Source organism: Lithobates pipiens, unplaced genomic scaffold, assembly GCF_037356315.1.
Source record: "Lithobates pipiens isolate NorthernLeopardFrog02 unplaced genomic scaffold, aLitPip1_a1.2 Scaffold_28, whole genome shotgun sequence".
Lineage (NCBI taxonomy): Eukaryota > Metazoa > Chordata > Amphibia > Anura > Ranidae > Lithobates > Lithobates pipiens.
The window spans coordinates 33,757,211-33,769,234 of NW_027507789.1; the positions used below are offsets into that span (position 1 = coordinate 33,757,211).

At 46.4% G+C, this 12,024-nt stretch overlaps 1 protein-coding gene across 1 annotated transcript in view; it reads left to right on the forward strand.

Annotated features, from left to right (window-relative positions):
• LOC143935298 (bactericidal permeability-increasing protein-like) overlaps positions 1 to 12,024 on the forward strand; it is a 67,523-nt gene that overhangs the window by 38,016 nt on the left and 17,483 nt on the right. The window contains exons 9-11 of the mRNA XM_077459051.1: positions 1,423 to 1,482; positions 3,568 to 3,735; positions 7,471 to 7,538. Of these exons, the coding sequence (XP_077315177.1) occupies positions 1,423 to 1,482; positions 3,568 to 3,735; positions 7,471 to 7,538 (296 nt within the window). The remainder of the gene's footprint in view (positions 1 to 1,422; positions 1,483 to 3,567; positions 3,736 to 7,470; positions 7,539 to 12,024) is intronic.

Consider the following 12,024-nt stretch of genomic DNA (forward strand, 5'->3'; position numbering starts at 1 on the left):
TTTCATATCAATAGCACCTTTAGAAATATGTTTACTTAAAAAAAAAATGGTGACGTGTTCAATACTTATTTCACCCAATGTATTTCTGTACTCGCAACAATATAGTTAGCCTGAGAAAAAGTAAACTAATGCAGCCTCCACATTTAAAGCTGAACTTCAGGGATAATCTATTTTGCATACTTACATTGGGCTACTTAAACAGCCTCTAAAGTTTTAAATGGCTATACTAACCCGAGCTTCTACTATGATATGCACATTACTCCATCTGCTTCTGGTCACCATTTGGAGAACATCTTGTGATTTTCTCAGTGAATGCAAATCATTCTCTGATTAAACAAGGTGGAGAGGATGGGCAGTGACATCACAATCTCCACCTCGTCCAAACAGAGAAGTGTTCTCTGAATGCCAGGGCCTTAAATAGTCTCTGGTTGATCCATGATGGCTGCTTGAGTCACATAGCGTGGCAGCATCCAATGGAATTGCTTCCCCAGTGACCCAGGAAAACAGAGAGGAACCTAGTTCCTTCTAACTTCCTCTCCAACAACAGTGGAGAGTGCCACCTGCCGGAGGGGTGAGGGGGGTGTATGGTGTTGGGTAATTTTTTTCTGAAAAGGTGAAGTTTAAGGTGCAAAAAACCTATAGTATCCAGCTACCATCTTTTATGCCGCGTACACACGATTGGAATTTCGGCCATTTCGTAAAATGCGACCGTGTGAATGCTCCATCGGAATTTAGCTGGCCGAATTCCCACCAGCAAAAATTATAGAGCATGTTCTCAATTTTCCCGACGGAAAAACTTTCTATCGGAAATTCCGATCATGTGTATGCAATTCCGACAAGAAAAAACTTGCGCATGCTCAGATTCAACTACGAGACGGAAGCTATTGGCTACTGGCTAATGAACTTCCTTTTTCTAGTCCCGTCATATGTGTTGTACGTCACCGCATTCTTGGCGGTCGGAAATTGGTATGACCATGTGTAGGCAAGACAGCTCGAAAACCATCAGACCCTTTGCCGACCATAATTCCGATCGTGTGTACACACAATTACTGTTGTAACTGCCCTGAGAGGAAGGATTCAGGTAATTACTCGAAAAAGGGGTCCTTGTTGGATTTGGCTACTATTGTTGAGGATTTGCTGAACTTTTCTTGATTTTCATGTGGCAAACTCTGTACTCCTGGCCACCGAGGAAAGATGGTATATAAAGCGTTCTTTACATCCTAAAAATGTAATATACACTTTTTTTTATTTTTTATTTATTCTGAGAAAGGGTCCCGACAACATTATATCAAATATAATGAAACATCAAATCACAGAGATTGAGTTGTAATATACACTTTATGTGGAATATCATGTAACGCATTCAATAAAATATGCTTGCTGCTATTGCATACAAATAAATGTAATTATGTTCATTTTTAGATTCCTAAAGACTTTAGCATTCGGTTAAACACCTCTTCATTTGGCGCGCTAATACCTCAGGTAAGAAACAAACTGTGCTTCTATTTAGTACCAGAAGCCATGCAACATATGGCCCTTTATCCTGCTTGAACCTAAATTAAAAATAAAATGCCCAATGTGTCCTAAAAAAATAAAATGAAACCGTCTTCACTGCAATTCTTCTGCGCTGCCCCCCAAAGACTCTCATATCTTTACTACTGCTGTTCTACTGGGTTGACAGATGCCCATAATTATTCACCCTTCTTCCTGTGAGCCAAGGCCACCCTGGTCAAACCCACGTTACTACATCGTCCAGGGCTCAAAGAACAATAAAGCAGAAAAAAGAGTTTTTAATTTTTATTTTATTTTTGTATTGCATGGAGTGGGAAGGAAAGTCTAAGGAGTTACTGACTGGAGTTGGGCTTTAACCACTTTCAGACCGGACCATTTTGCTGGTTTAAGACCAGACCACTTTTTCGGCACTGTGTCGGTTTAACTGACAATTACGTGGTCTAGCGACGTGGCTCCCAAAACAAAATTGACGTCCTTTTTTTTTTTTCCCACAAAAATAGCTTTCTTTTGGTGGTATTTGATCACCTCTGCGGTTTTTATTTTTTGCGCTATAAACAAAAAAAAGAGAGACAATTTTGAAAAAAAAACACGTTATTTTTTACTTTTTGCTATAATAAATATCCCCCAAAAATATATAAAAAAACATTTTTTTTCCTCAGTTTAGGCTGATATGTATTCTACATATTTTTGGTAAAAAGCGATTATTGATTGGTTTGTGCAAAATTTATAGCGTCTACAAAATAGGGGATAGTGTTATGATATTTTTATTAATAATTTTTATTAGTAATGGTGGTGATCAGCGATTTTTATTGTGACTGTGACATTATGGCGGACACATCGGACATTTTTGACACATTTTTGGAACCATTGTCATTTATACAGCAATCGGTGCTATACAAATGCACCGATTCCTGTGTAAATGACACTGGCAGTGAAGGGGTTAACCAGGGGGTGGCAGTGTAGGGGTTAAGTGTGTCCTAGGGGCGTGTTACTAACTATGGGGGGCTGGGCTGTGTGCTAGTGAACACTGATCTCTGCAATCACAGGGAGCAGAGATCAGTGTCACTTCTTGCTAGGCAGAATGGGGAGATGCTGTTTACATCAGAATCTCCCCATTCAGCCTCCCCGTGAGACGATCGTGGGTAAGCCCGCAGTGATCGAGTCCACAGGACCCGCGACCGAACTCGCCAGCGCACACGATGGCAGGGTGGCAATTTCAACTGGACGTACCTGTACGCCCGTTTCTCTGGCCGTGCCATTCTGCCGACGTACATCGTCGTACGTCGGTCGGGAACTGGTTAATATTATTTGAGGCTCTAATCAGTATCAGTATCTAATCAGCCTAATTTATAAGGGGGCAAAAGGGGCAACTTCCCTGGGCTCCCTGAGAGAAGGAGCTTCTCTTGATATGTAAATAATATAAAACAATATAAAAAAATATAAACAATTATATAAAATAATTTAAAAAAATAGTAATAATATAACTATATAATAATAAAAAAAATATCCTTTTTTCATGTATCTTGGGAAGAAATACATTTCCTGCCATCCTCTGTAAAAGGTTTTACTCTGGACTGGTATATTGTATAATTTTTAATAACAAATTTTGGAAACGAACTGCACATACAGCACTCCTGAGGAAAGTAGGCAATGACCACGTGTGTGTATGCACAATTGACCTTAGAATAATGTTTTATCATGCATTTTGAAATTGAGTGACTGTCGTTGAGAATGTAAACCAACGCTGTGTATGAGGGACCCCTGAATCTGAAGTGCCCTGAGCCCTCCAAGGTCTAAATCTGGCCCTGGCTCTAATCGGGCATCTGCTGGCACACCATCATCATCTGAAAGTACCACTGCTCTTAACTGTCCACTTCAGTCAATGCAGTCCACTATTAAAATACTAAAGAAACAAATAGTATTTTCCTTTATTTCTCTTCTGACAGCTAAATAACATCTGCATTGTGAAAATGCTGGTGTCCTTTATGCGTGACTAGTGTGATGCCAACACTGATTTGTACCACCATCCAATGTTCTTGTCTGGTTTTGTTACAGTTATCCAAGATGTACCCAGATATGCTTATGAAACTCAAGGTCTCATCTACCTCAGCTCCATTTCTAGACATCAAACCAGGAAATTTGACTATTTCCCCAAAAATGGACATTCAAGCTTATGTGATCCTACCCAATGCCACTCTGGCTCCAGCTTTCCTATTAAATGTGGTAAGTTACACTTTTATATCTCAATAGATTTTAGAATGTTTCATAAATAGAGGTTAGGTCCACCAGGAACTGATTAGATGTAGTTTTGGGTTACTATTAGTAGTTAATATTATTAGTATAGTTTCTAGTTGCAAGTTATAATTAGCACGGTTTATGATCCAACTCCAACCATGGCCATTATGAAGCCAAAAGAGGTAGGTTTTTTAATGTACAAGATATACAGTATATTGTCCCGTTGTATCTGACTCCTTACAATTCTATAAGCCAACCCTCTAGGCTTTCTATAATGTAAAACAAATGGATGATTGTGAAATCCAGAAATGAAAATGGCCCGCATATTCCAAAGAGATATAAAAAAACTGGTCATCTGTTCAATTCACACAAAAGTTATTAAGTGGATTGATCACTGCACCAAAGTCTCAAAAACGCACTCAAGTAGAAGTACTCCTAATGGTATTCAAATATAATGCTCCATCCGATGCAGTGTTTCTCAGATCTTCAAGCAACTGCAAAAACACACTCAAGGGTGCAAATGCCTAGTGCATTACCACCATACATCTGTTTTAGCTCTGAAGAAGGGAGTATGTCCCCCAAAACATGTCAGCCTTCCAACCGTGCACTACATAGCTAGATGACTTTGCCTACAGCTGGAGATTTTATGTCATTCACCTGTTGCTTATGTTTGTAAGTATGCAATTGTCTTTTAGTATTAAAGTTGTATGGTGGTATTGCACTAAGTGTTTGCACGTGTGTGTGTGTGTGTTTTTGCAATCAAATGGGTTGAGTATGAGTTTTTTCATTTTGCATACAAGAGAGCAATATGGTGGAGACTAGGAAGGTTAGAGGAGATAGATGAAGGAGTGGGAGGTAAGTGCAAAGAGGAGGATAGAAAGAAGAGAGAACAAGCAAAAAACGAGGGGATTAGCATTTTTTGGATATCGGGTACAGTTAGACCCTTTTCACACTGGGGCGTTTTTCAGGCGCTTTAGCGTTAAAAAAAAGTGCCTGTGAAGCGCTTGAAAGAAGCCTCATCTGCAAACCCAACGTGAAAGCCCAAGTGCTTTAAGAGCCCTTTCACACTGCCAGCGCCCGCAAAAAGCTTGTAAAGCGCATCTTAAACTAGCGTTTTTCAAGCGCTAGTGGGGCGCTTTTAACCCCTGCTAGTGGCCAAATAAAGGGTGAAAAGCGCCCACAAAGTGCTGATGCCAAAACCGCTTTGCAGCCGCTTTTCAGGCGCTTCCCATTGATTTCAATGGGAAGGGGGCGCTTTAGGAGCGGTGTATTCACCGCTCCAAAAACGATGCAAAGAAGCTGCTTGCAGGACTTTGACGCCCTGCCAGCGCAGCGCCTCAGTGTGAAAGCACTCTGGCTTTTACATTGGGATTGCAGATGCGGCTTCTTTCAGGCACTTTACAGGCCCTTTTTTTTTTTTTTTTTAAGCTAAAGCGCCTGAAAAATGCCCCAGTGTGAAAGGGATCTCAGTGTGAAAGCACACGGGTGCTTTTTTTTTTTTTTTTTTTTACGCTAAAGCGCCTGAAAAACGCCCCAGTGTGAAAGGGGTCTTAGCTGCAAGCAGCAGGGTGGTGATGGTGGGGGGGTGGGGATCTAACTGGGTATAGATCAGGGAGTACACTGGAAAAACAAAATGGGGTGCACCAGCCTTGTGCATTACCTTAAAAACTCTTTTTAGTGAAGAAATGAAAAAGATGTGTATTCACAAATAGCACATCATATAAAGCTCATCAATATTGACAGTGACCCCCACATTCTGGTCCAATGCACCAATCTCAGTATAGGGAAGAAGAGGTTACCTGCCCTAAAAACACGCCAGCCATTGGAAGAGCCCTCCCCCAAGCTGGTATTGGCACAGTGGACTAGAGTGTGCATGTCACTGTGGATATTGATGAGCTTGATATCATGTGTTTGAGTACACACCACACTGTTTCACTACTTCAGTAAAAAGAGTTTTTAAGGTAATCCACAAAGCTGGTGAGCCTTTTTGTTTTTCCAGTGTGCTTTTTGGGCTTCCCCAATCCTCAGCAGGCTGCAAAGTCTTGCCTGGCTTCAGGTTGTCGAAGACCTAAGGTCCTCCATTGCCGGAAACCCCCACCTTGAGGGAAGGTGTTTGTTTTGCTTGTAAAGATCAGTCAGTCTAGAAGTTTAGGGGAGTTCTGTGGATTTTTTTAATATTATACATGATTTATATAATACCAACAGTTCATAGCACTTTACTTAATAAAGGTAGACAGTACAGTTACAATACAATTCAATATAAGAGGCTTAGGATAGCCCTGCTCCTGACGGCTTATAATCTAATAGAGAGGGCAAGTGGTACAATAGGTAAAACTGTGAGGGGTGAAGAGTCGTAAAAAGAGGCGTATGTTGGAGATGTTCCGGAGGCAAAGTCTAAAAGCTTTGGAAATTGACTGGATTTGGGGTTGAAAGGACAAAGTCAAAGTCTGTGATTACAACCAGGGCCGGGACAAGGGGTGGGCAGGAGGGACGGCTGCCCTTGGCGCAATGGTTTATTGCAGGGGTAGGGGGGCACCCTGACCCTAACCCTAAGGGAAAGGGGGGTGCAGTTTGGCATCTTTGCCCTGGGCACTGGATGACCTTGTCCCAGCACTGATTACAACTAGTGCCTTAGCATGAGGGGAGGGACTGATAGTTGTATTACAGATATTGATGGAAGAGCCAGGAAGGAGAGCAAGGGCAGGGGGGAATATTTGTCATATTACGGTGTAGCTGGTGCATGCAAAGGCAGTTGGCAAAATGTCAAACTCCATGGTGGAATTATGGTAGGATAATGTTGCTTTTGTAGTATCCATCGCATTAAAGAAGCCAGGGGCCAACTCGGCACACAAGGCTCCATCCATTTTGGAGATGTTTCGGAGGTGAAGTCTACAAGCTTTGGAAAGTGACTGGATTTGGGGTTGAAAGGACAAGTCAAAGTCTGTGATTACAACTAGTGCCTTAGCATGAGGGGAGGGACTGATAGTTGTATTACAGATATTGATGGAAGAGCCAGGAAGGAGGGCAAGGGCAGGGGGGAATATTTATGTCATATTACGGTGTATCTGGTACATGCAAAGGCAGTTGACAAAACGTCAAACTCCATGGTGGAATTACGGTAGGATAATGTTGCTTTTGTAGTATCCATAACATTAAAGAAGCCAACTCAGCACACAAGGCTCCATCCATAAAAAAATATATATATTTTTAGTGGAGTGACCCTTAAATTTATAGACATGCTTACTCAGCTTTTATTACTTTCCTATGTTTGCTCAGTGTGAATGCAAACGTGCTCTGGTGAATTTTTGAAGTGTTTAATTATGCATCCAGACATCTTTTCACAGAAGGAAACTGAACACACTTCACTCACTGATGTAGAAAGAAGCAAGAATCATGGTCAATAAGCACAGCCCCATCTGTTGTGTCTGCTTGAACAGACCATGGATGTATCCTACAACTTTCCAGGGCTTCTGCTATTGCCATATGGAGGGGATTTTGATATCGGGGTCCATAATGCTTTAGTTCCTCCCTAGTGTTCCTGTGTGCGCAGAGTACTATATCATCTGTTAGCTCAGCTCGAGCTGATGTATTAAATAATAAAGTGTTATCCAGAAAAAAATAAAAAATCCAGTGGTCATCTTTTTTTAAAATGTAGGTGATATAATGCGTGAAACAATATAATATGTAAGTTGTACATATCTTTTCTTGTCCTCGTCCCTGCAGACAACCAGCGCTCTAGTGAAGGTAGCTATAAGTTCAGGAAGGATTGTGGGTAATCTGGAACTGAGTAGGTAAGCACAAGCAAATTTTAATTCTATGAAATCTGCTTTTTCAAAAACCAATATTTACTTTTTTTGTTATAAGACCCCTTTCACACTGGGGCGTTTTTCAGGCATTTTTCAAGCGCTTTAGCGTTAAAAAAAAAGCGCCTGGGCGTGGTCTGGAGCTACATGGAATAGGACGTGCGGTGTAGGAGCTCCGCTCGAGACATATCCTTATACTGATCCTTTGGGCCTTTTCTTTCGGAAATCCTCGCGCTGCCGGCCCCTGGGACTCCCCCGCTTGAGATGTCTCCCCCTAAACGCTCCGGTACGGCTTCCAAGCTCGACAAATTCCGTCGGGAGGACCGCGACCCTGCCGAGGAAGATGGCGCCGCTCAGCCCTCCGAGTGCAGCACACAGCCCGCCAACGACACTGCCCGCGTGCTCGAGGCCATAGCACTCTGCCAATCGACCCTCACCTCCAGGATTGAAGAGGTGAAGGTGGACATATCCTTAATCCGGCAGGATATCCACAGACTCCGGGAGCGGGTAACAGAGGCCGAGCGCCGGGTCGGCCACGTGGAGGACGGCCTGCATCCCCTTCAAGTTGTTACTGAACAGATGCAATTCCAGCTGACCTCCATCCTCTCCAAGCAAGACGATATGGAGAACCGTCTCCGGAGGTGTAACCTCCGGTTTGTGGGTCTACCTGAGCGTAGCGAAGGAGCTGACCCCCCCACGTTCTTGGAGAACTTGCTGGTCACCACCTATGGCCGCGAGGCGTTCTCCACGACCTTCGTGGTGGAACGCGCCCATCGCCTTGCTGCAAAGCCGCCCCCGGCGGGGGCCCCGCCGAGAACCCTCATCGCCAAGTTCCTCAATTTTCGCGACCGCGACACCATCCTTAGACTCACGCGGGAGCGAGGCAATATACCGTTTGACAACGTCACTGTCGCAGTGTACCCGGACTTCTCCTCGGAGGTACAGAAGAAGAGAGCCAAGTTTGCTGAGGCGAAGCGCCAGCTACGTGTACTCCACTTGCCCTACGCGATGCTCTTCCCTGCTCGCCTCCGAGTGACCAGAGATGGCAGGTCACACTTCTTTGAGGATCCACAGGCCGTTTTTGCTTGGCTGGAGCGCCGTGGAGAAGCCGGCCGCCCAGATCCTTAAGGTCCGGATCCCGTGATGGACGCCACGCACCCGGCCCACGGACAAAGCGCAACTCTGGACATGTGAGTCTTTATCGGGGCCCCCCCCCATGCCATCTCCCCTTCTCTCCCTGGTCCCCCCTGCGGGTAACACGCCATCCCCGGACCCTGGCACGGCGTGCCCACATCCTGCATCACACGCCCGTATCTATGCCACTTAGTCTCGGGCGGCCCTTGCTGACCCGTCCTGTTTGGGTACTGATTTTGAACTTCCTCAGCAACTGATGTGCGCTCTGCAGTTTGTTCGCCCCCCCACCGTGGCTTACTCAGTGACATTGTTATTTCTGCAGCTCGTTACAGCTGCTCACAAGCCTATGTTTCCCTGGCCGGCCTCCACCCCTCCGCCTCCGGAGGTGGCAGGAGAGTTGAACCTGCTTAGTCGGTCCAGCGCTAAAGCAGTACTTTGGTTACCTTTTTTATGTTATGTGCATTTTACAGTATTTTTATTTCTACTGCAAGGGGACTTATGCAATATTATCCACTATGCATTTCTTTTTGGGACTATTAATGTGTTTACAACTGCTATTGGAGGCGGGAAAATTTGCGGGACTATACACTTATTGCATGTCACATGGCCTCCCTTAAGATCTTGACATGGAATGTGAGGGGCTTGGGTGATCGGGCTAAGCGGGCTGCGGTTCTGTCACATGTTAAGTCACAGCGGGCGGAGGTTACGATCCTGGTGGAAACTCACCTGGTAGGCCAGACACAGTTATGCCTCAAGAAACCCTGGGTGGGCTGGCTCTATCAGGCCCCCCACACCTCGAATTCCAGGGGTGTGGCGGTTCTGATTGCAAAAACAGCTCAGTTTCAGCTACATAGCTTGCAATCGGACCCTCAGGGCCGCTTTCTATTTCTCCATGCCACTATCGGTGGCTTGGAACTCCTTATCCTTGCTTTTTACATTCCCCCACCATTCACTTTTGCTGCGTTGCAGCAGGGTGTTACATTTATGGCCCAGCACCCCCAGGTGCCCGCTGTTTGGGCAGGTGATTTCAATATGGTTATAAACCCCCTGCTTGATAGACTGAGCCCGCTGGCCTCGTCACCTCCGTCCCAGGCTGTTACTAGGTTTGGGAGGTTCCTGGGGGAATTCGCCCTTACGGACACATGGAGACACAGACATCCTTCACTAGCACACTACTCCTGCTTTACTCCATCCCGTTCGGCCATGTCCCGTATAGACCTGATTCTTATCTCGCCCCCCCTCCTTCCCCACCTCCTTGACGCGGGGTTTGGGGCCCGGGTGCTCTCTGATCACTCCCCTTACTGGGTCCGGCTGCGTCTGCCGGGTCCCCCTGGACCCCGTGGCTGGAAACTTAATCCTTTCTGGCTATCCGTTCTGCCGGACCTGAACTCAGTCCAGCGTGAATGGGACACGTTTTTCCACACCAACGAGGGCTCCGCCTCGTACGGCTCCGTCTGGGAGGCCTTTAAGGTGCATGCTCGTATGATCCTCTCCTCACGCATCTCCAGACACAAGGCTTCCTCCAAGCGCCTTCTTGAGCAAGCGGAGGACAGTCTGCATGCACTTGAGCGGGCCTTTCGGGCTGACCCGTCGGAGGCTAATGCCTCCCTGCTGAAGCTACAAACTAGGGTCACAGACCAACTCCATCATGAAAAGGCCAGGAAGGGCATCTTCTACGCTAAACAGCGCCTGTTTGAATTCGGGGAGCGCGCTGGCAAATTACTCGCATATATGGCCCACCTGGACCATAGGCCCCCGGTAGTGGTGTCCCTTAGGGACACTGGTGGGAGAATTATTACTGATCCCGACTTGGTGGCGGAGGAGTTTGGATCCTTTTATTCGGGCCTGTACTCCTCCACTGCTCAGTATACCCAGGTTGAGCTCGAAGCGTTCCTCAACACTGTTCCCTTCCCGACCCTCACGCCTGAGCAGAGATTACAACTTGAAGCGCCCATCACATCCGACTGTGTGGCAGAGGCCATGTCATCGCTTCCCACCTCTAAGGCCCCGGGGTCTGACGGCCTACCCCTGGAGTTCTATGCCCAGTTCGGCGAGACTCTGATCCCCCAATTGACTAAACTATATTCACATATATTCGACTCCGCCACCCTTCCTAAGTCCATGGGAGAGGCCCTAATAGTCCTTATCCCCAAACCAGGCAAGGACCCGCTACTTCCTGAGTCTTACCGACCCATTTCCCTGCTCCAACTAGATGTCAAGATCCTGGCCAAAATTCTTGCCCTACGCCTGAACAAAGTCATTAACTCCTTGATACACCCTGATCAGACCGGGTTCATGCCCCAGAGAAACACAGCATTTAATCTTCGGAGGCTTCACATGAATATACAAGCCCAACACTCTGAAATTGGTTCAAGGGTGGTTGTCAGCCTGGACGCCGCCAAGGCGTTTGATACTGTCGAGTGGGGTTATCTGTGGGAATGCTTGCGCAGATTTGGTATAGGTCCCAATTTTGTTAAATGGCTCCAACTGCTTTATTATGCTCCCATGGCACGTATTCTGGTAAACGGCAGGATCTCCCCTCCCTTCTCGCTCTCCAGGGGGACTCGTCAGGGCTGCCCCATCTCACCGCTCCTATATGCTCTGGCGGTGGAGCCCCTGGCCACGGCCCTCAGGTCTCACCCTGACATCCGTGGGCTTCGCTGTGGCGGCCTGCATGAGGTGGTCAGCCTATACGCGGACGATATGCTCCTTTATTTAGCGGACGCTGGCCCCTCATTGCAGGCTGCATTGCGAACCATCACGGCCTTTGGAGCCTTTTCTGGGCTCCAGATCAATTGGACCAAATCCCAAATTTTGCCACTTGACCTGGGGCCTCCCACCGCCGAGCAGGCGGCCTTCCCGCTTGCTAGGACAAGCACCATCAAATATCTTGGAGTGCACGTCTCCAGGTCCCTCTCAGATTTCCTCGTCCTTAATGTTGAGCCCCTATTTGATACTCTAAAATCCAAAACGCAGGTGTGGTCCCGTCTTCCCCTGGGGGTGATGGGCCGAATAAATTTAGTTAAGATGATACTCCTCCCCAAGCTTTTATACGTTTTCTGGCAGGCACCACTACGCATCCCTCCCCGTATATTTAAATCCCTAGAATCGATCCTCAACACGTTCGTCTGGGGCTCGTCCCGACACAAACTGCCATGGCGGGTTTTGAAATGCCCCCCAGACTCTGGCGGGACTGCCCTTCCGGACCTGTTCCTTTATTACCTTGCATCACAGCTCTCCCACTTTTTTCACTTTCATCACACTGACAGGCCCCGATACACCGCCCTGGTATGTTCACAGGTACCTGGCCCGCTGACCCACCCTTTTCAACTTTTATTTT